We start from the raw sequence: 25823 nt of genomic DNA on the forward strand, positions 1-25823 counted from the left end.
GAAATTCTGGAACGCAATCAAGCTGTTTTATTTAACTGGTTCAGAAGGCCGTGGACCTACTCTGTTGGGTGGAATTCCTCTCAACTTGAAATACTGCGTCACCTGTCGAGGAACCTCCGCCAGAACATGTCTGGCCAGTTCGGCTGGTGATGACTGTAACACAGAAACAAAGATTTAAAGTTTAATAAATTATTTTATAATAAAATAAAGTTAAAACCAGATAAAATAATTTTTGCAAAGTTGTAGTCAAATATGAGGAGATGACATTACATATGTTTTCATTTTCAATAAAGGCTATATCCAGAAAAATCCAGCATTAAAATGATTTTTGACTGAGAGGAACGAAGGAAATGTTTTATTTAACGATGCACTCAACACATTTTTTATTTACGGCTATATGGCGTCAAATATATGGTTAAGGACCACACAGATAATGAGAGAGGAAACCCACTGTTGCCACTTCATAGGCTACGCTTTTCGATTAGCAGCAAGGGATCTTTTATATGCACCATCCCACAGATAGGGTAGTACATACCACAGCCTTTGATATACCAGTCGTGGTGCACTGGCTGAAACGTGAAATAGCCTAATGGGCCCACCGACGGGGATCGATCCCAGACCGACCACATTAAAGGTTACAACTGTATAATAAAGTAAAGTTAAAACCAGACAAAAACATGTTTTGCAAAGTTGTAGTCAAATATGAGGAGATGACATTACATATGTTTTAATTTTTAATAAAGGCTAATTTAATTTTATAAAACAAAAGGAGAAAAATCTATAGTTAAAATTATTTTTGACCGAGAGGAAAATGTTGTAATGATTTTTTTTCTTGAATGGTGACCTAATTTGTATGATTTGCTAGTGTACATAGTGAAAATATTAAAGTGATGTCACACATAAGGCATCCTTGTTTTCAGATAACGTTTGGGTTATTTAGTGTAGGTATTTTCTAATACATTTTGCAGTGCTTATGTGAAAGAAATTGGACTTTTCACTTATTACTGAGAATACAAAGTATACAACAAAATAGATTTAAATCATACAAATCATAGTTCATAATTTTATTATAAACTTGTTTAAGTTAACTTTTAAACACTCCACAGTTTTGGAAATTGATCAGCATTTTTCCTTACTATTGGAAACATTTAGTGTATTTTCTCTCTAACATTATATGTCAAAAGTACCAAATGTTTGACATCCAATAGCCAATGATTACTTAATCAATCCACTCTAGTGGTGTCATTAAACAAACCTTTAACTTTTTGACAGAATGGTCCATCACATGAATTAAGTGTCTTGTTGATTGTGGAGTAACTGGATTTACATATAAAATCTAGGAGCCTAGCAGAATACCGGGTGTAGACATCTGGTAGCCCAAGCAAAAAACAACAACGAAAAACCCCAGTAGTCAAAACACCTCAGGCTACCACTAAGGTTGAGCCTTGGAATGGCACTGTTCGAGATTAACGGTATCCCGATATCCCGGGGATACCAGATTTTAAATTTGGATACCAGACTTCCAAGAACCCAGTATCCCACCTGGCTACCATATAATGCAGGGTTTTTTAATCCTGAGTTTTTATTTTTCGTTTAAACAATGAAAGTCATCATTTACAGACAAAGTTAAGTAACAATATTTTTGACCTCGTACCAGTGCTACGCCGTAACAATATTTCTCCCAATTCGTACCCAGTCTAATGCTACACTGGAGACTTAGCACCGCTAAGTCGCTATTGTTTTTGTTGTGACGTTTTCTTCCAGTCTAAGTGTTCCTTCATTAGGCCTAGTAATTCCAAACTGAAAAGGTAAGTAGCCATTATAAAATGTTTCAACCAATACAGCCTTTTTATTTATTAAAATTAAAATTGGCTTACTTGCTGTATTTGAATGTCAGGTAACCATACCCAAAAGTGGGATACTAAATTCTCAGGTGGAAAAGAAAGAAATGTTTTAGTTAATGATGCATTCAACACATTTTATTTACGGTTATATAGCATCAGACATATGATTAAGGACCACACAGATATTGAGAGAGGAAACCCGCTGTCACCACTTCATGGGCTACTCTTTTCGATTAGCAGCAAGGGATCTTTTATATGCACCATCCCACAGACAAGGTGGTACATACCATGGCCTTTGATATGCCAGTCGTGGTGCACTGGCTGGAGTGAGAAAATTATCACGTGGGATACCAGATTTTGAAATGTTATTATTCAACTGGGATACTGCCCAAAACATTTTAATCTCGAACACTGAATGGTCCACAATTACTTACTCTCTAGAGCCAGTGCACCACAACTGGTATATCAAAGGATGTGGTATGTACTACCCTGTCTGTGGGATGGTGCATATAAAAGATCCCTTGCTGCTAATCGAAAAAAGTAGCTCTTGAAGTGGTGACAGCAGGTTTCCTCTCTCAACATCTGTATGGTCCTCAACCATATGTCTGATGCCATATAACCATAAATAAAATGTGCTGAGTGCGCCGTTAAATAAAACATTTCTTTTTTTTACCTTCTTGAAGTCTCTGAATGGCACGAACTGCACGACATCTCGTTGACACGGTTCCCCGGTCGGAGACTTGAGAACTCCATCATCTCCGTCCAGTATGTTCATGTTGGTGAAGTCGGCCTCTCCAACGCCCACGATGATCAACGACATCGGCAGACCCGAGGCGTACACGATGGCTTTCCGTGTGTTGTCCATGTCGGTTATCTCACCGTCCGTCAACAGCAGAAGGATGTAGTAGGCCTGTTCAGAAAAAACAAAATCAACATTTGTATAAACTAAAGTTTTTACAAGCTTTCATACAACATACAATTAAGGTTGTCCAGGGAATATTTTGTTCCGAGTCAGGATTTGCTGTGCAAATTGCAGACATTGCTACACAATTTTAAAACATAAAAATTTATAAATTTTCAATTGACTAGAAATATTGCTAATCAAGATTTTCAAAACAACATTTTCTGTGTTGTCATTATGCCTTTTTTAATACTTAAGTTAGTAACACAAACTGGTTTCCAAGCCTTAAGACTGACAATCCTTTGTTTTATGTGACTGTGCATACAATAAAATTTCTGTGGCAACGTGCATATAATATAAAAAATCCCTTGCACGGAACATTTTGTTCAGTATCGCATTGCAAATCTGGCTCCACAAGTTTTAGAGATGGCTACACAATTTTAAAACATTAAACAACAGTTGCTAATCAATTTTCAATTGACTAGAAAAATCACCAATCAAGATTTTAAAAACAAAATGTTCCCTGCCTTGCTTGAAAAATGTAGTGGGTTTCCTCTTTGACTATACATCAGAATTACCAAATGTTTACCGTCCAATAGCTGATGATTAACAAATCAATGTTCTCTCATGGTGTCGTTAAACAAAACATACTTTATAAACTGTTCTGTACAGTATGGGATGGTGGACCTAAAAGATCCGTTGCTGCCAATCGAAAAGAGTAGCCTATGAAGTGGAGACAGCAGATTTCCTCCCTCAATATCTGTGTAGTCCTTAACCATATGTCCAATGCCATATAACCATAAATAAAATGTTGAGTGCATCGTTAAATAAACCATTTCCTTCCTTCCTGTTCTGTACAGTAAAAATGTATGTAATATGAAATTTTTAATTGTTAAAGGGACTCAATTAGTCGGAAATATCTTACAGTGGTTGCGAACATTTGACCATCTCTTTACAACAGGTGTCTGTTTGGAAAGAATGGGCTTTATATACAGTAGAATCTTGATGGGTCGAACTCAGGAGGATTGAATACACCACAATGCTTGAACAAAAAATGAAAGAAAGAAAGAAAGAAATGTTTTATTTAACGATGCACTCAACACATTTTATTTACGGTTATATGGCGTCAGACATATGGTTAAGGACCACACAGATTTGAGAGGAAACCCACTGTCGCCACTACATGGACTTCTTTTTCCGATTAGCAGCAAGGGATCTTTTATTTGCACTTCCCACAGGCAGGATAGCACAAACCATGGCCTTTGTTGAACCAGTTATGGATCACTGGTCGGTGCAAGTGGTTTACACCTACCCACTGAGCCTTGCGGAGCACTCACTCAGGGTTTGGAGTCGGTATCTGGATTAAAAATCCCATGCCTTGACTGGGATCTGAACCCAGTACCTACCAGCCTGTAGACCGACGGCCTAACCACGATGCCACCGAAGTCCCAAGTTACACAAACACGTTGTTGACCGAAAGGTAGGGTCGAACTACTTGATGGGTCGAACACTTTCTTGAGCACCGACGGGGTTCAAGTCAATGGGATTCAACTGTACTTCAAAAGGAATTTAATATAAACAAGAGAAAAACCACCTACACTTGCTCCCTTGATGTTTTCTTCCTGCTGTGCAGCTGCAGCAAACCGTGCTACGTGGTGAATAATCGGCGCCGCGTTGGTCGGTCCGTACAGCTGCAGCTGGGGCAACGCTGCCTTATAGGTGTCTACAATGCCTTGAATACCTATAGCATATGAAAACATGTCTTATAGGTGTCTATGATGCCTTGAATACCTATAGTATATGAACAAATGTCTTATAGGCCTCCATGATGCCTTGAATACCTATAGTATATAAACATGTCTTATAGGTGTCTACGATGCCTTGAATACCTATAGTATATGAAAACATGTCTTATAGGTGTCTACGATGACTTGAATACCTATAGTATATGAAAACATGTCTTATAGGCCTCCATGATGCCTTGAATACCTATAGTATATAAACATGTCTTATAGGTGTCTACGATGCCTTGAATACCTATAGTATATGAAAACATGTCTTATAGGTGTCTACGATGACTTGAATACCTATAGTATATGAAAACATGTCTTATAGGCCTCCATGATGCCTTGAATACCTATAGTATATAAACATGTCTTATAGGTGTCTACGATGCCTTGAATACCTATAGTATATAAACATGTCTTATAGGTGTCTACGATGCCTTGAATACCTATAGTATATGAAAACATGTCTTATAGGTGCCTACAATGCCTTGAATACAATGTACCTATAGTATAAGAAAACATGTCTTATAGGTGTCTACGATGCCTTGAATACCTACATGTATAGTATAAGAAAACATGTCTTATAGGTGTCTACGATGCCTTGAATACCTATAGTATATGTAAACATGTCTTATAGGTGTCTACAATGCCTTGAATACCTATAGTATAAGAAAACATGTCTTATAGGCCTCCATGATGCCTTGAATACCTATAGTATATGTAAACATGTCTTATAGGTGTCTACGATGCCTTGAATACCTATAGTATATGTAAACATGTCTTATAGGTGTCTACAATGCCTTGAATACCTATAGTATAAGAAAACATGTCTTATAGGCCTCCATGATGCCTTGAATACCTATAGTATATGTAAACATGTCTTATAGGTGTCTACGATGCCTTGAATACCTATAGTATATAAACATGTCTTATATGTGTCTACAATGCCTTGAATACCTACAGTATAAGAAAACATGTCTTATAGGTGTCTACGATGCCTTGAATACCTATAGTATATGAAAACATGTCCAATAGGCTAGTTAATTTGAAGAACTTTACTAAACTGTATATTAATAACAACAAATAACAACTAGTGGTAAATATAATTTTTACAGGTTACAGGGTGCATGTTAAGAAATGTTGGAATAATTTGTTTGGATGCCATGCAAATAGAATTAGCTGCAATACTGCAAAACAGACTGACCAGCACAAAATGGGTTCGATGCGTTAAAGTTGAGAGCAAACTCAAAGGAAATGTTCATCTCAGGAGGAACCTTGGCTCCAAAACCCAGAGCAGGGAACATCTTGTCACTGAAATACACATTGTCAAACAATACCATGATAAAGATTATCGGTAAACAATAATTCTGCTACATTATAAATGTCTCACTTAGCATAAACGTATTTGGTGTCACTGATAGCTGCATCCACTGATGTTCATCTCAATGCATGTTTAAAATATATATATACAGTGTATTAAAAAATTAGACTTTTAGAATTTTAATTTAATAAATTTCAAATTTGTTTAACATACACTGTGATGAACATTCATAGATGTAACAAAAAACCCACATTTGTGTAAAATGGAACTAAATGCGAAACTTTAACATTAATCTACAGGTAAATGCAAACATTGATGGTGTTGCTGCATTCATAGTCCCAAAAAATATATCTATCTTGCCTTTTTACTCTGAAAAAGTGAGACAAAAAAAAGGTATCTTTATCTCAATCTAACAATGCTTGGATGTAATCATTTCAAGGAATGTTTCAATCTAATTAAAATTAGCTCCTCTAGTTAATTACAGTTGACCTTCCATCCGACCAATCAAAACCTTACTTGCAAAATTATGCCAGTGATTTGAAAAGAATTTGAAAACATTTTGGATTATGCCGAGGGTATACAAAATGATTCGGGTGAATTACGAAGTATGCCAGAAACTAAGTTCAATATAAAATTTGTTCCAAGATGATATAGCCATAAAATCTGTTTATACTAGTATACAATCCAGAGTTTATTACTGCACTTTTCCCCCCCCCCCCCGTTTTTTAATGATGAAACAGACCAACAAGTTCGCCTATTGCATAAATAGTTCTGCCCGATATTTTTAGAATTTGTATGCTCCCGAATAATGCTATCAAAGGTGAAGTGTAATTGGTTGTTATTTAAACTGTTATTGATAGATGGAATGTCACCTGGAAATGGGAGTCCATGCAATGCTGTTAGATCTACTGGTAGACCAGTAGAGCTAATTTTAATCAGACTGGGAATGTTTATGTGACATAACTGCACATGGTCAAGAGAGATACATGTAGAAAAGCTATTGCTTCCTCAGGAAGGGATCTTTTATATGCACTTAACTCACAGACCGGAGGTGGGACGTCGTAGCCCAGTGGTAAAGCACTTGCTTGATGCGCAGTCAGCCTGGGATCGATCCCCATCAGTGGACTCATTGGGCTATTTCTCGCTCCATCCAGTGCACCACGACTGGTATATCAAAGGCCGTGGTATGTGCTATCCTATCTGTGGGGTGGTGCATATAAAAGATTCCTTGCTACTAATGGAAAAATGTAGTGGGTTTTCTCTCTAAGACTACATGCCGAGCTTAATAAATGTTTGACATCCAATAGCCGATGATTAATAAATCAATGTTCTCTAGTGGTGTTGACAGACTGAACCTATCACAATGTTAGACACTTCACTATAACTTACACCAACTAACCTAGAAACTTGCTATAAATCACACAAACTAACCTAAAAACCTGATCACCATAAATCATACAAACTAACATAAAAATCACACAAACTAACCTAGAAACTTTGAATAAATCACACAAACTACATGTAACCTACAAACTTGCTATATATCACACAAACTAACCTAGAAACTCACTATAAATCACACAAACTACATGTACAGGTAACCTAGAAACTCACTATAATTCACACAAACTAACCTACAAACTTACTATAAATCACAAACTAACCTAGAAACTCACTATAAATCACACAAACTAACCTACAAACTCACTATAAATCACACAAACTAACATAAATAGAGAATAACTAGTTAATGACGTCGCATATCTGCTTTACCCTGTGAAGGTAAGAATGGGTAATTCCACAAGGCTTTGTAGGTAGGTATTTAACACATAGCGGTGCAAGCTGAAACTCACTATAAATTACACTGACCTATCATAATCCTGCACCACAGTGCCAACAGACATGATAGCCTGTAGGCATTTCCCATATAGTGGTGCAAGTAGAAACTCTATAAATCAAACACACTGACCTATCATAATCCTGCACCACAGTGCCAACAGACATGATAGCCTGTAGGTACTCATTAGGTTCGTACGGGTTCATGTAGTGAAGTGACGTCGGCTCACGAGGATCGCCATTCGATGCTGTGAAATCTATGCCAACCTAAACAGACAATGAAACAGAATTTAATTTTTTAAAATAAAGAATACTAAACTATTTCAGGACTGTTTAATATATTACCGGTACAACAAAGCTATTTTATTTTACCAAATTGGCATAATTAGACTAATCAATAAACCTTTGCATTTTGTTGACACAAAAGTATGTGAATAAAGTTGACACAATCAATACAGTGGCAAAACTATTCAAACTTGTATTTTGTTAAATTGTGTCATTAATCTTAATAAGAACCGACCACAGTATTTTTCAGTCCACACAAGAATGAATAAAAACAAGAATTCTGTAGAATTAAGTGTCTTGGTTACCATAAAATTAACTTAATTGGTCTCACTCACAGTTGCATCCACAGACGTAAATAATTAATTGATGCATGCTAAAAACAAACGACAACTCAGCACATCTTAAAGCTATTTCATACTAATATATGGTTCATTCAAGACTTGATCAACATCATAACAGCAAAATGTTCTAGTCTTGACTATTATGAAATTTAAAACACTATGTTCATACTATTAGTGTTGGTAAGCTTCATGTATGTTGAATTCACATGCTGTCTTTGAATTCATAATTGTTTTGATGATATCTCAATGAATATATTGATTATCCCTATTATGGTGTTGACAGAGAATAAACATACACAGTGGACCCTCTGTGTTTTGCCTGATCAGTTTATAGAAAACTGAAACTGACGGTACAGTTCGTTAATATCATGGCTTCCTCTACTTATTGGTTCATCATTATGGGTAACAGAGAAGAATAATTTTACAAAATATGCCATTAGAAAACATGTATTCCATCTTAAAGTCTCTATCAATTGACTGATTGCTATAAAATAATGAATGAAGTCAGTTTTGGGTTATTTTGATTTGTGTTACATCTCATGGTGCTGGTTTGTAATTTGGCAATTGCAGGTGGGTTTTTTTACTCTATTAATTCAAACATTTGTTTATAATTTAAGGCGCACTGTGCTATTTTTTTTCTCTGTGAGTGTCTAATTAATAGCTAATTGTTTTAATGATTTTTGTGTCAGTCTTCATACTGCTATTAATATTTCTCTCTCCAGCAAGTGCACCACAACTGGTACATCAAAGGCTGTGGTATGTGCTATCCTGTCTATGGGATGGTGCATATAAAAGATCCCTTGCTGCTAATAAAAAAAAGAGTAGCCCATAAGTGGCGACAGCGGGTTTCCTCCCTCAATATAGATCTGTGTGGTCCTTAACTATATGTTCAGTGCCATATAACTGTAAATAAAATGTGTTGAGTGTGTCATTAAATAAACCATTTCCTTCCTTCCTTCATACTGCTATTAATGTCAAGGGTGGGTAACATAATTTACACGTTGGGAAAACGACTCACATATTATGACACGTCACATTTAATATACTGTATGCCGGGAAAAGAATTTGTGTGTATCAATTTTGCGTTGTTCACACCCAACCTGAAGTCACAAAATTTATATGCATGCATTATTTTCCAGGTTGAAGTGTGCTTAGTTGGTGTCTGATTTTCTATATACTAGTAAACCATGTAGAAAACTTACCGTGAGATTGACTTGTAATCCTCCAAACACAAAATCCAAAAATGAGTATTCTTGAGTTATCTGAAAACAAAAAACAAAAAAAGAATTACATTTTAATAATGTATTGTACTAAATGTAATTAAGAACAGATTTTTTAAAATACTAATCTAAAAGGTGTATCTAGGAAATATAATTATAAAAATTAATAATATTCCGTAACATAATTTTTACATTTCAGAAATAGAAAGGAACCCCTTCTTCCCCATATGTTGATCAGTAGCAACATAAAATAATACACACATGTATAGTTGGTCTACAGAATAAGAGAAAAAAACCTACCGTACTACTGTTACAAAAACTGGGCCAAGAATGGATTTGACATAATGGCAATACCGGACAGCCTGTTACCTGATTATCATGCTTTTCGTCTGAGGTACAAATTTACAGCAGTCAATAAATGACCATGGAACAGAATTCAGCATTGTACATATTATAAATATTGTTAAATACTGGCAGATAATGTACACCAGGTGGTTAAATTTTGCCATTGTTGAGCAGCTTTACCAAAAGCTGTAATTTGTATTCAGCAGATGGCAATTTATACCTCAGTGATGGCAATTTATACCTCAGCGATGGCAATTTATACCTCAGCGATGGCAATTTATACCTCAACAATGGCAATTTATACCTCAACGATGGCAATTTATACCTCAGCAATTTATACCTCAGCGATGGCAATTTATACCTCAACGATGGCAATTTATACCTCAGTGATGGCAATTTATACCTCAGTGATGGCAATTTATACCTCAACGATGGCAATTGCTGTCATTAAGTTTGAGCCCTGTAGATGCATATAATAAATTATTATTTATTATTTATTAGCTGCATAATACATGATTATGTATATATTTTCACAGGTAGGATAACACACGTAAGTACCACACTGGGATACAAGTTGTGGAGCTACATGTAAATTTAACTATTTCTACTGTAACAATAAAACAAATTCAGTTGAAGAGACAAATAGATGGGTGGTGGTACAGACATAGACAGATAGACAGACAGACAGACAGAGATAACGTATAAAATGAGAGGACTAATAAACAATGAAATACATTACCATATAGGAAGTGGGTTGTACTTGTAGCTCACCTGACAGACAGGCAGACAGACAGACAGACAGAGACAACGTATAAAGTGAGAGGACTAATAAACAATGAAATACATTACCTTATAGGAAGTGGGTTGTACTTGTAGCTCAACTGATGCGCAGTCAATTTTATTGATCATCATTAGTGGACCCACTGGGCTATTTCTTATTCCAGCCAGTACTCCACAAGACCAGGGTATGTACTGTGCTGTCTGTGGGATAGTACACACATAAATATCCCTTGCTCCTAATCTAAAAGAGTATCCCATGGAGTGGCAGCAGCAGGTTTCCTCTCTCAATATTCGTGTGGTCCTTAACCATACATGTACATGTATGTCTGATGCAATATAACCATACATGTACATGTATGTCTGATGCAATATAACCATACATGTACATGTATGTCTGATGCAAATATAACCATACATGTACATGTATGTCTGATGCAATATAACCATACATGTACATGTATGTCTGATGCAATATAACCATAAATGAAAATGTGTTGAGTGTGTTGTTAAATAAAACATTTCTTTGTTTCCTGTTACCTGACAAGATGACAAGATGACCACTCCGGAATGGGTGTAATGTTTCTTCTTGGCTTGCTTCTTGGGATTGATGCACTGCCAGGACACCTGAAGTAACAGCAGCAGTAATAATAATAATAATAACAACAACAACAATAATAATAAGTAACATTAACAATAATAAAGTTTTACAACAACAAGTACATGTAAGTTCTAAGCATTCTGAAAGTACTGCTAGAGCAATACATATACCATACCAGACCCAAATGCTTTTCATATCTCCTAAGGTCAAGGGAACTGTGTGAAATATGTATAAATTGCCATAAAAGTCAACATGATAAAGCTATATACTAAATTTCAACGCAATATCTTGAGACATTGTGGAAAAAATGTGTCTGAAAATCAAATTTTTATATTTCCTAAGTTCAAGGGCCATAACTCTGTCAAAAATAGTAAATCACCAAGAAATTCACACTTGATCTGTAACAGAACATGATAAAGTTATACACAAAATTACAGCTCAATATCTTGAGGCATTATTTTAAAAAAAGGCAAAAAAAATTATATGTGGGACAGATGGACAGACAGAAGGATGGAGACGAAACCTACAGTCCCCTCTGGTTTCACCAATAGGGATTAATAACAACCATAATAAATATAACATCCAGTATCAATAACAACTAACAATAATAATAAGTAACAATAACAAAAGCTAAAAATAAATAACAATAGCTGACAACAACAATAACAAACCAAATAACATTATTTCATTTCTTCCACCTCCAAATAATAAAAACAAACAATTATTTTTTTCAAATGTGAAAGTCATGGTAACAATAACAATAACTAAGAATAACAATAATAACATTTTATTTCTTCTCCCCCTCCCCTATAGAATAATGACAAACAATCACTAAAACATCTGTATTAATAATAACTAACAAGTAACAATAACAATTATTATAATTATAATAACTAACAATAACACAATTATAATAAACTAATTAGCATCATTTTATTATTTTATTTTATTTATTTTTGTTTTTTTATCATTAGAATACGGACTATGAATCATTTTGAAAACAATCAAATGAGTATACAACACAACCCAAGGCTTAAACTATCATAATCTATCAATCAGGATACATAGAGAATAAAAGTTTAATGTCATAGGTAATCCTGTGAAGGTAAGAATGGGGAACTCCATGAGGTTTGCCAAGTTCTGAACAAGGTAAAGCCATAGAGGATTCATCACGAATATTTTTTAATATGGAAAATATCAACCGAGTCTGTGTTAATCGGTATTTGTCGAGGCTCTGCCGAGGTTGATATTTTACATATTAAAAAACATGAGCAGCAAATTCTATTTATCCTATAACACTTCTAAAATAACATTTTAATTAAATCTTTAGTAAATCACAGTACTAAAGTCACTGCAAATCGATAATATGACATCATCACGATTAGCACAAATTAGTTTGACGTCACGCATTTTAACTAAAGCTTTGAAAACGTTATACTCAAGTACACAGGTCTTGTTGGCTTGTAAGCAAATGACCCATCCATAGCAGTGTTTGAGATTAACGGTATCCCGATATCCCGTGGATACCAGAATTTAATTTTGGATACCAGACTTCAAGAACCCAGTATCCCACCGGGATACCATATAATAATATAATAATAAATTCTCAGGTGGGATACCAGATTTTAAAATGTTACTATCCAACTGGGATACTGCCCAAAATTTTTAATCTCGAACACTGCCATAGCAACACATTACCTAGAGACCTTGCAAATTTGCATACCGTTATTAACTGGGTTAATACACTAAAATTATCACATGGGTTTATGACATGGATATCATGGGTAAGTTATAGGATAAAATAAGCTATGTCATTAACCAAAACTTTATGTCATACTGGCAAAAGCTTGCTTGGTTAGGTCGAGCATATTGCAAGATAGGAATAAAGTTGATTTCAGTGTTGTCGAGTTGCATGATGAAAATAATAACGTGTATAGTGACCTCAGCAAGTAACCAGCAGATAAACTGGCACTGACTGAGTAAAAGAAAAAAGAAATCAAACCGATATCAAACAGATCAAACTGCCTACCTCTTTTTGCTGTGCTTTGAGCATGTCATTAACACAGGTCGTAAACCCACCAATCAGATCGTGCGATCCATCGTTATCCCAGTCACATACATCAATCTGAAAAATATCTTGGTTTTAGTAGACTGTAATGAACACAACTCTGTTTACCATGGGTATTTAAGCACATACATTATAATTTCTATAGTTTCAAGTTATTTATGCTAAGATTATGTGTGGGCTCAATTAATTTGTAGTCATTTTATATTACAAATAAATGTGAAAATAGTAAACTATTGCATGTGTAACGTGGGAAAAAAATGTTTCTTACCTTGCTAAAATGATGGGTCAAGCAATATCAAACCAAAATAATCTTAATGCATCCTTTGTTGTTTGCAACAAAACAAAGTAGATATAAACCTTTAATAACTGTAAACATACTTTGAGTGTTTTATCCAAGTCCCCTCCGCACAAAGACGCCATTGATATGGTGATTGGTCTCCAGGCTGGGTCCAACGTGTTTTTAATCACCTGTGAAAACAAACATTTAAAAAAAGACAAAAAATTTAACAAAGGTAAATACAATAACATTAATTTGATTATGTTTAATTTTTGGATTTTTAGTGATGTTGTGGTAAGGGTTGGGGATGGATAATAGCGTAATGAAATATTAATGCCATTATTAATTTAAAAGTAAAAAGATAAAGTTTGTTTTATTTAATGACACCACTAGAGCACATTGATCGGCTATTGGATGCCAAACATTTTGTAACTTTTTACACAAAGTCTTAGATGGAACCTGCAATATTTTCCACATTAGCAGCAAGGGATCTTTTATATGCACTTTCCCACAGACAGGACAGCACATAGCGAGACCCTTGATATACCAACCATGGTGCACTGGTTGGAACGGGCAAAAACATAATCAAAGAAAGGGTCCACTGACATGGTTCAGTCCTATTACACAAGCACCTCAGGCGAGCGCTCTACCCATTGAGCTAGATCCCGCCTCGTGCCATTATTAGTGCATCATGAATAACGGAAGATATTAAAAGCATGAAAATAGTTTAAATTGTTTTTGATACTTGACATATTTTATAGTAATACCTCAGTTCTGTGAACAATCTGCCACGATCCCCCATCTCCACTTTTGGATATCTCAAGGTACGGATCAGATTTGCCAAACACATCCTAAAGCCAAAAACAACAAACAGAACATGTATTAGGAAAATAAATAATTCTTTAATAACACCTCAGACTATTTAAAACTATAACTACATGTATTTGGTGTCTTAAAGTTGCAGACTCTAGTTTCAACACGGGAAAATAGACATTAATTTTGGCTAATCTCAGGGATGTGAGTGACCAAATGTCAAAAACTCTGAAAATTGTTCGGTGGTGTCTGGGGCCGGTCGGGGGGATCAGGGGGGGGCAATGCCCCCCCCCCCCCCCACCCCCCCCCGAAGGAGGAATTATTTTTCAAATTTAGATCACAAAAATGGTCATGTAATGGTACTTAACAACAAATTTACGAAGTGTGTTAAATCACTGTGTTAAGACCCTGGTTGGCGTATTTGATTTCCTTCTGACAAATTTTGCAATAGGCTTTTCCACTTGCCGACAGTTTCTCAAAAACGCTTTCTAACTGAACACCATCCACCTGTTTCTCTAGCCATTACCATCTCCAGGGATTTTTTATGTTTACGTCAAGTTTTAATTTATCTGATTTTTTCACGATATCTTAGCGCCGTGTTGCCATTGCCGCTTCACAAAATGCGAGTTAATTGTCTAACGCTATACACGGTTGGCGAAAACGAACCAATGAAATGTCGCCTAACAACAGAAAACCTCGGCAAAATTATTCGCGGGGAAAAATATAAAAATGCGGAATTTGGGTCATGAAAACGCGGAATTCTGCGAAAAATCTGAAATCTCACATCACTGTAATCTACAAACCTGGAACACATTTAACACGGCGCCAATAAAACTAAATTTGCAACAGTAAAACCACCGATATACGTCCGCAAATCGGAAAACACAATAGGGTTATCCCCTAATTTTCATTGAATAATAATGTCCAACATGTTTTAAAGAAATATTATACAAATAGCAAGAAATGAAACCCATGTGCACGTTATGTCATCAATAATGTTTACACAAATTTAGACCATTTTTTTTGTTTTCTTTTCGAAATTGCAATAAAAACTTAAATACAAACACCAGTCAACAAAATATATTCGATTGTCATTCTACTATGTTCTTGCATTCACAGAATCAAGATAGATAACTCCTGTGAATGTTAACAGCTGTGTTTATGAAGACCTGTGGTGTCTCGACTAGTCGAGAATGTGTTTTTACATTAGTTTTGCGCATCACGACTGCAGTCGTGGGAAAGAGTTAAGATAAAAACCAATGCTACATATATATGTGATAGGCCCGAAGCTTTCATCAGAGACTACCTGCTATTTAAAGTTTATGGAAAAATTAAAATATATTTGTGAAAAAGAGTTGGTTACTTTGTTATCGAGCTTGGTGGCTCTAAATGTCATGAGAATTGTCTGATTGGCAGCATTTCCTTTCATTTCTTCCGCTCGCACCTAAATTAAAACAAATAAAAAATATTTATGAAGTTTTTCATGTCTGATGGATTATTAGATGAATTAATTAATTAAATATATTCTTGATGGATGAATGTATGGATGGATGGATGGATAGAAGGATGGATTTTGGGTGGGTGGGTTTATGGATGGATGGATGGATAAATGGATAGATAGATGGATGGATGGACTGATACATGTATGGATGGACAGATGGATGGATGGATGGATGGATGATTGGATATATGGATGGATGGATGGACTGATAAACAGACAAATGGATAGAGAGATGGATGGGATGGATGGATGGATGGGTGTACATGTATGTATGGATGGATTGATTGATAAACAGACAAATGGATAGAGAGATGGATGGGATGGATGGATGGATGGATGGGTGTATGTATGGATGGACTGATGAACAGACAAATGGATAGAGAGATGGATGGGATGGATGGACAGATGGATGGATAGAGAGATGGATGGATGGACAGAGAGATTTATGGATGGGATGGATGGATGGATAGATGGATTGATGAATGCATAATCAGATAGATGAATGGATTGATGGATTGATGAATTGATGGATGGATGGATGGATGGATGGATGCATGCATGCAGCATGCATGATCAGATGGATGGATGGATGGATTAATTAATTAATGGATCAATGGCTGAATGGATGGATGAATTTTGGGTTGGTGATTGGTTGGTTGGATGGGATGGATGGATGGATGGACAGATGAATAAATATATAGGTACATGAATACTGCATTCCTGTGTCCTATGAGTGTAAAAACACTAGTATGTACATGGACATTATAGTTAAATTACCAAGTATCTAAACATGCACCTAACTCACAGTTATACTGCCATGATCCATCTTCTTCCCATTCTTAGCGCTAAGTACAGAGGTGTATGGACTGCTGGATACCACCTAAAGGAAAACAAAACAAAAACATTACAAATATTACATAGTGACAAGAATTTCAAACAATTAAATGTCTTGTCGATCATATCAACTTGACCAGGGGACTAGTCCCCAGCCTTTCTTCTCATCTGGTGAAAGCATTAGGTACTAGTCCCCAGCCTTTCTTCTCATCTGGTGAAAGCATTAGTTGCTATCCATGGTAAACATTTGTTGATCAATTTCAGTTATATTAAACTGAACAAACAAGCATGATAATAAGCAAAAGCAGAAACAATATCCTGCTCATGTTAATTTTTTTAATTTACAGTAAATATATTTACAAAAACATGGTATTAGCACAATTCTGGCACTGATGTCAAATGGTCGAATCAACACATTATCTTGACTTTCTGCAGATATTAGGACAATCTAGAAGACACATGTATGCAAAAAAAAATATTCTAAACAAGAGTCCATGAATTTTAATCAGAATCATGTTTTAGACAAATCTGTATCTGATTATGGGGAGCTATTTAAAATATTACCATACTGAGAGCATATAAAAAAGTTAATTGGTTTAACTGACCGTTTTAATCGACTATTGGATGTCAAACATTTGGTAATTTTGACATATAGTCTTTAGAGAGGAATTAAACCCGCAAAATTTTTTCCACTAGTAGCAAAGGATCCTTTATATGTACCAGTACCATCGCACAGACAGGATAGCACATACCATGGCCTTTGATATAACAGTCGTGAGATAGCATATAAATTCACATGCTTAAAGTCGCACGCCCTAGTTTCAGCCCGCGAAAATTAATTCTAATTTTGGTTAATCTACAAAACTGTAACACACTTAGATCACGTTTTTATAAAATAGAGTGAAAAAGCAGTTTTTATATCGATAAATACCATGGGAATCCCTGTGACCCAATTACTTGAAATAATTTTGAAAGTTAGTATTCTGATGTCACCGGTAGATGTCGCTCGAAGCACAGAAATGTCTATGTCACGACAAATTTCCAAGAGTGCACACAGACTTGGGGTGCATTCCTTTCACTTCTCCTGGGCATGTTCCAACTGTTCTGTCCAGATATCGTAAGACTTATTGGTTTTAAGGGTTTGTAACGTTTTGTATTGAGATACTTACTTCTCTGAACTTTATTGTTAATGAAAATGTTCACAAACTTTGAAGAAAAAACTCACAAACGACAACAAATCGGATGTTGATTGCGCGAACCGTGCACGAGAAAACAAACCGAACCAAAATGATAACGGTCACGTCGTATACCAACGTCTGTGACGATGAAAGGGAAGATCCTCTCTAAAAATAGATTAGACCTTGTCTGCTCAACGTTTTTTTCTCAAACGGGCGTGCGTTTTTTAAGAAATACCAAAAAATGCATTTCGTGGTATTACAAACACCAGGATTACCCAAAAACACTTCAGGTGAATGGAAATGTATATTCTAAATAATAAAATGTAAGTAAAGTGCAATTTTGTTGGTGAGAAAATGGGTTTAATAGCGAAAAACAACAGCGTAATGGTTAACAACTAGGGCGTGTCCCTTTAAGGGAGCTCAAAGTTATTCACCTGAAACTATAGGTCTCAAGGGAAGGATGGGAAGTAAGAGCGATAGCTTCTCTTAAACCGCGGGGTCTGGAACATGGGATATTGATTACTCACCTGACCAAGTGTACATTCCATCTGACCAAGGAAGTCATCATCACTGAGGGATGGCGACTTGTTGTCGATGTCGTATATAGAAAAGCGAATCTTCTGAACTTTCTCAAAGTAGTAATCGATCATGAATGGCGTTGAAAATATAGGATCCAAGCAATTTTTTATATTTTCTGTCCTTCCAATCTGAAAACAATTACAACAAAAGATTAAGAAGGAGGAAGGAAATGTTTTATTTAACAACACACTCAACACATTTTATTTACGGTTATATGGCATCAGACGTATGGTTAAGGACCAAACAGATATTGAGTGAGGAAACCCGCTGTCACAACGTCATGGGCTACTTCTGTTCGATTAGCAGCAAGGGATCTTTTATATGCACCATCCCACAGACAGGGTAGTACATACCATGACATTTGACATACCAGTCGTGGTGCACTGGCTGGAACGAGAAATAGCCCAATTATGGGCCCACCGATGGGGATTGATCCCATTGAAATTCTAGACCGTGCCATCGACATACTTTAGGAACTGGGCTACGTCCGAGGAAAAAAGATTTCCTTGAAGGAAAACAGCTGATCTGAAAATTAGTGATTATTAAATTGGCCATAGACTTTTAAAACTAAATGTGTCATGTATAACCTGTGTATATTACATGTAGCAGAAATGATTCATCAAAAGTCTTTGTCTTTTTCTTTTTTTTTGCTATAATTATAAAAAGTTGTTTTTTTTTAGACATGTGTAGTCTTTTTACCAAGTTTTTTCCAGCGTTTGGTCAAGAATTATTCATGGGTGGGATTATAGTGAACTTTACAATGCTATATAATTCAAAAAAAAGAGGGGTCCCAACTTTACCGAACGATTTACAGGAAATGCAATGTTTAATTCTAAAAAACATGACATGATCCGATATATCCAGGTTCCGAACAGAACTTTGATTTCAAATGAATTGTAGAGTTTGATTTAGAATTTGTTACCTACAGCAAGACATAAAAAGTGAAATGCTATATTTTAAAAATGGAATTAATGTTTTGTTTTTTCTTTGTGGATTTTGGAGACCGTTTCACCCTGTTGTAAAATTATTTTTTTGGGGGGGGGGGGGGGGTTTGAGTGTGTAACATACATTATAGTTTTACAACCCTATAAATTAAACACAAAACTGCTTTTTTAATATTAAATCAAAACTTTACCGTGATTTACAGTTACATGATATTTAATTCTAAAAACCCTCAACTCATAGTCAAATCCTCCACTCACCAGTCCCAAACCCTTTAAAAGTAACCCTGTCCCAAAACCCTGTCCCAGTCTACACACTGTCCCAAAACCTCTCCAAATCACCCTGTCTAAAACAACCAAAATGATCACACCAGTTTTCCCAAGACCGATATTCACCCTGTATGTAACCCTATGTCATCTGCTCACCAAACTTGTCATTCTGTCCCAAATCCTAATTCCTCACCCTGTCCCAAACCCTTGCCACACACTGTCCCAAACCCTTGCCTCACCCTGTCCCAAACCCTTGCCACACACTGTCCCAAACCCTTCACTCACCCTGTCTCATGCCAGCAGGCTATATCTTTCTATTAGCAGGACATACAAATGTGTTTCCTTTGGCCTGCTATTTAAAAACAATAACAGAAGGTCATATTTGACATCCAATATGTATTTCAGGCCCTGGGGGCAATCTGACAAAACTTTGTCAGTTTACTTCTGCGACTTGCTGTTATATATCGGCCACACATTTACAAGACTAATGTTTGGCATCTATTTCACGAAGAAAGTTACACCAATGAGGAAAATTGAGCTTTCTAAGGACACAAGAAACGTAAATATGTGTATTTCTAACTATATATCATATACTATAATTATAGTAATAAGAATTGTAGTTTAGTCATAGATTTACGTTTACGTGCAAAACTAGGTTTACAATGTTTTGTGAAATTGGGCCCTGAATACCAGAACTTAATCTAACCTCTTCCCAGCTATTTCCTGAATAAATAAACAGCACGGCACAAGGATCAGATTTGGAGGTGACATCTTTGTTCAGAAGGTTCTTGCATTCAACTCGAAGTTCCACCTTCGACAAACACTGCATTGCTGGATCAGTCATTTTGCTGAAAATACACGTACATGCATACAGCCAAACAAACGTCAGGTAGGTGCTGTCCTGTCTTTAAAATAAATTAATAAACAGGCCTCTAAAAATTGCGAGTGCGGTAGTTTTGTTTATGCGTAACCAATTTTTCGTTTGTGCACTGAATTTATGATGGATTACCTAAAAATGAAATGGGTTACCTGAATTTGATTTAATTTTGTGTAACGCATAAATTATTTAAACAAATGTGCAATCCTCAGAGGCCTGAATGAATGAGCACAGAGGAAAATAGGAATATGAAAGTACAGTGAAACCCCTCTAAACCGGACACCCTGGAGACCAGGACAAATGTCCGGTTTTATGTGGGATCCGGTTTAGAGAGGTTAAGTTTTGTCCTGGTTTTTAAAAAGGGACTCTGTAAGACGTCGGTTTTCAGAGAATTCCGGTTTACTGAGGGTCTGGTCTTGAGAGGTTTCACTGTAATCAGTTTGGACAGTGTTATATTAGCTCATTCGGTGTCATGGGAATATGTAGACAAAAATATTCATAATCGACACCCTTAAACAAATAATTAAAAAATAATGATAAAATATGAAATGTATCGTCCCTAACTGCGTTATGTTTTAAACTCTGTTCACTTTGTTTTCTTGTGCATGGTTCGTGCAATCAACATCCGATTTTGCCAGATCAACAAGGCCAAATCATTTAATTTTTATGATTTTCATGCCTCCTGTTAAATTTTTATTTTTATTATATTTGATTTTCAAAATGTATGCTGCATTTTTGTGCCCCTAGTCTAGTTAATAGTCCATTCAAAACAATTGTAAATAATTTTGAGTGTAGGCCTATAAATTGTTTTAATTAAGAATAAATTCATTACAAAGTTCACATTTTTCAAACTATTCACTGGTATGAACGTAATACCTATCTGATATCAAGTGTTCTTAGCGATCATGGAGAAAAACTGACTGCATGCTCTTGACAAACTGAATATTTCCTTTAAATTTTTTTAATCAAAGTGTTCGTCCACTGTGCATATTTGAGAAATGTATATTTTCAGAGCCCTCAAAAGTACCCGGTCTCCGGCGGCAAATCGCCACCTGAAACAGCTTTTGCCGCCGCCTACTTTTCGTTGATGGTAAAAAAAAAAGTGCTTTCTCTTCTTTAATTAAGTCTCCTACAAAAGGGATCCAAACAAGGTGCCCCCTGCTATCATCACTGTTGTAGCCTGCTACTTCTTAAACTATTGAGAGCGCTGTATTTTTACCATGTAGTGGCATTAAAAGTTGAAAATGACAAATTGAACATGTGCAGAAAGGTTATTTTTTCTAAATGCATGTGCCTGAACACAGGTAGAAACCACCACTTACTAAGACTAAAATTATTTGTATACTAGATGGTGAACATTATATTTTTGTTTACCAGAATGGATTTGTTTTACATCCATGTTGTTGATTTTTTTTTTCATTACTGTAACTGACAAATATAGAATATTCTTTCAGTAAGTATAGTACACTCATGTCACCTTAGTCTGCGCGCATGGGATTAGGTGATTAAAATATTAATGGCACAAAAGTCTGCGCACGTTAATGACGTTACATTACGTCTCGAAAATAAGATACTTGCTTAAATTTATTGTTGATTGAAAAGCCTTACAACGGGGTATGTTTGTAAACAAACAAACAACGTTAATTTAATTCACAAAACCGTTGTTAAAACAACACATCTTGATTATGAATATATGTATAAAACTGGTCGATAACACTTTTATTGAAAAAAAACCTCTGAATTAATGCACTGAAAGTGTAGGCCAATTATTTCTTTTAAACCATTTTATACTGTTGCCAGCCTCGATCAACGTGTTTTTCTATCACCTGTGTTTCGTCAACACGTGTCTGTCAACGTTGTAATGATCAACCTTCAACCTTGCATATCAACTTACATAAATTTACATAGAAGCTTCAATACATACCTTATTGTAATTTATGAATCCATAAATCAAATGAATGTCTTATTTAATCTGTTAACGTAAACATCCAAGCATACTTTGAATTTCCCTCCGAGTGACACAATGCAAAATGCCTGCACAGACTTTGAAGGTTGCACAGACAGCATGGCCTATTTTAGCTATAGTCTGTTTCAAAATTATCATTGATTGTCCTATATGTCTAACGAACACTATTTGTGCTCATTTACAGTTAATAATAGAAATTTTTTGTTGAATAATGATCAAATATTTTGACATTGGCTTTTTTTAATATTGTCATTTTGTGTTGTCCAAACTAAGGAGCATGGAACACCATTTATATTGATCTGATTTGCACAATCTAAATGTTTGTGAAACAGACTATAACAGGAAGTGTTTGTTATTTAGAACTTATAAAAAGTCGGATCCATTGTTTGTTGCTGTTTTATGTAAACATATTATTATTTTAATTTACATGTACCCGTTCTTTTTAATTATCAAACAGGTTTTAAACGGTATTAATTTGATCGGTCAATTGTATATATACAAATAAAAAAACCTGACCGGTACTCGGAGCCACCCACTTAACGAATAAGTGGTTACTTGGGTGACACCGAGGATTATATAGCAATGACATTTGTCATCCGTTTAGGTGGCGCACCCTTCGGGGTGTAGAGCTCACGAATGCTTGAGGAGAACGGCGAGGGCACCTCACTCCAAGAACTGGATCAATCCACTTGTCAATCAACAACAACAACGACATCTTATACGTTTCACAACCACACCAGACGGCGGCTCGCGGGTTTATTCTCATATATCATTATACTCATACCACTCATCTCATCTAAATACGGCCCATCTGTGTTCTATGGATAACCTGGGGGGGGGGGGGGGGGGGGGGGGGGGGGGGGGGACGCCGTGGTAGGGTGCATATTTAGGTGCGATAGGGCGTTGGCGGTTTGGGCCGGTAGGGATGCCTGTTAGTAGGCCCCCCCCCCCGGAAGGCCCCCCCCCCCCCATGGAAATCCGGATTTACCTTATTGGGCCCCCGCCTGTTGGAGCGCCGGACTGCTCGGTGACGCTGGGTTCCCCCTAGCCCGAGTACTCTGACTGTAAGAGAGCTAGACGGACATTTGGACATAAACACGCTCTCATTACAGTCAGAGACCAACCTATGTCTTTTTTTGGCAATTCCTGACTACCAAACGGTAGGCAACGAGTCCCGCTCTAATACCACAACAATCCTATGTTTGACGTCAAATACCTTTACATCAATCATTTTCGAGTTAAGTGATACAAAAAAATCCACATATTAATCACTAATACACATACTATAGAAAGAAACCCGACAGCACCCACATTCAGCTACGCTTCGTGACACTCCGTCGCAACAATTACAAAGCTCGGCGATCTATTTCGAGACTGGGCGATTCCGCCTTGTGCAGCAGTTACAGGGGTCGTCTCATAAGAGGAGGCAGTACGTAGCACATACTTTTGCCGTATCCTGTCGATAACACCCCAAATGTATCCTTCAAATTCAAAATGGAATCAATAATGTGTAATTGTTTTGGTTTAATGACGTAATGAAATCCAAATTCATCCAAAACGGCATTAGCCAACTCTTCCATGTTGTAACTTCGCTTGATATGAGACGGCCCCTGTAACTGCTGCACAAGGCGGAATCGCCCAGTGCGCGATCACGTGGTCTACGTCTCGCAATAGATCGCCGAGCTTTGCAATTGTTGCGACGGAGTGTCACGAAGCGTAGCTGAATGTGGGTGCTGTCGGGTTTCTTTCTGTAGTAAGTGTATTAGTGATTAATATGTGGATTTTTTTGTATCACTTAACTCGAAAATGATTGATGTAAAGGTATTTGACGTCAAACATAGGATTGTTGTGGTATTAGAGCGGGACTCGTTGCCTACCGTTTGGTAGTCAGGAATTGCCAAAAAAAGACATAGGCTGGTCTCTGACTGTAATGAGAGCGTGTTTATGTCCAAATGTCCGTCTAGCTCTCTTACAGTCAGAGTACTCGGGCTAGGTTCCCCCCTTTGCGAATCCTTTTTCCTCTAGGGCTAAAGTTAAATAATAAAATTAAAAAAAATATATAGATATATATATATATATATATATATATATATATATAATATATATATATATGTATAAATACTATTATTAAATATATAAGTATAGTATATATTATTTTTGAACTGCCCGATTGAAAATTTAACTATAATTGTGCACCTACTAATTATATTATAAAATAATAGAATGTTATAGGCTTAATTCTAATTATGGTGCTATTATATTAATATAATAAATAAACATATGTAATGATAGACCCCAAATTATTTTTAATTTTGTGATCCCGTTTTTAAGTGGTCTTACCACACTATTAAAAATTGTCACCTTCTTCATCTCTCTCACACACTCCCCCCCCCCCCCCCCCCCGCCCCGGAGTCGGTCACTGGCGAAGTCAGAGGCTGAATCCGGGGTGGGCGTGCCTGAACCCTAGTGGATAGGGGCACGCAAAATGAGTTGCCAGTTGCCAGTTTATGTAAATATTAGCGACAGAAGTGGTTGTTTTGATGTTTGCTGCGCAGACTTATGTGCCGTCATGCAGGCCAGTAAATGCAGGGGGGGGGGGGGGGGGGGTGTCCCACTGAAAATGCGCTCATTACTTGAGTTTAAAAAACATTAAAATTAAAATAACTTTAGTTGTAACACGTTTATTGTTCCATTGTACTGTGGCAGTGAAAGAAATATTTTTAAAGAAATATTTTAACTTTAAAATATAACACAAATGCTTAGGTGCGCAGACTTAGATGCCACCAGTGTATTTGTGTTTTTCGCATTAACCGAACACAGTTTGGGACATCAATGGTACCGGTAGCTTTACTCTAGACAAAAATGGTTCCATCCTCTTGTAGTAAATTCCATAGTATAAAAAAGGTATTCTCTGTGGGTACAACTAAAGAATTATAGATAGTCCTATAGACCCCCTATACGGCTATAGACCCCCTCCCCTCACCACCACCGCACCTGTCCAGACCACGCTAATTCCAGGTTAGCCGTGTTAGGTTTGAGTACCTGTAAGTTGAAAATAAAATACCAGATACAACATTGACCGTTTTATGTGTCGCTGAGACTACTGAACAGATTTCTAAACGTAAATCACTTCCTTGTCCCAGATACATGATTCAGTGCATGATGGTAAATCGAAAGCTGCAGTGAATAATCTATACTGAATACCGATATAATATTACGCTACATGTGCTTGGCATTATTGCATTGCCAGGTGTACAGACA

At 36.3% G+C, this 25823-nt stretch overlaps 1 protein-coding gene across 2 annotated transcripts; it reads right to left on the reverse strand.

The window, feature by feature from the left end:
• LOC121388080 (copine-3-like) lies at positions 1-25742 on the reverse strand. 2 transcript variants are annotated; one of them, XM_041519291.1, is made up of 15 exons: positions 25643-25742; positions 20426-20567; positions 18457-18636; positions 16723-16797; positions 15780-15860; positions 14371-14454; positions 13705-13794; positions 13288-13383; positions 11198-11284; positions 9518-9577; positions 7823-7956; positions 5737-5843; positions 4344-4486; positions 2518-2754; positions 1-153 (listed from the first exon to the last, which is right to left on the reverse strand). In XM_041519291.1, exons 2-15 carry the CDS (start codon positions 20561-20563, stop codon positions 28-30), a joined length of 1638 nt encoding a protein of 545 aa, XP_041375225.1. In that variant the 5' UTR covers positions 20564-20567; positions 25643-25742; the 3' UTR covers positions 1-27. The 2 variants fall into 2 exon arrangements, with proteins under 2 accessions (XP_041375225.1, XP_041375224.1); XM_041519290.1 differs by having other exon boundaries at positions 25605-25738.
• Positions 25743-25823: the final 81 nt, after the last annotated feature.

Source organism: Gigantopelta aegis, chromosome 14 (genome assembly GCF_016097555.1).
Source record: "Gigantopelta aegis isolate Gae_Host chromosome 14, Gae_host_genome, whole genome shotgun sequence".
Classification (NCBI taxonomy): Eukaryota; Metazoa; Mollusca; class Gastropoda; order Neomphalida; family Peltospiridae; genus Gigantopelta; species Gigantopelta aegis.

Coding starts and splice junctions, on each gene's coding strand:
- LOC121388080 (XM_041519290.1), bottom strand. CDS start 25,711: ATGTATCTGGGACAAGGAAGTGATTTACGTTTAGAAATCTGTTCAGTA. Junction 16,798..18,456: donor TGGAATGTACACTTGGTCAG/GTGAGTAATCAA, acceptor GTTTTCCTTTAG/GTGGTATCCAGCAGTCCATA. Junction 13,795..14,370: donor AGATTGTTCACAGAACTGAG/GTATTACTATAA, acceptor TTGTTTTCACAG/GTGATTAAAAACACGTTGGA.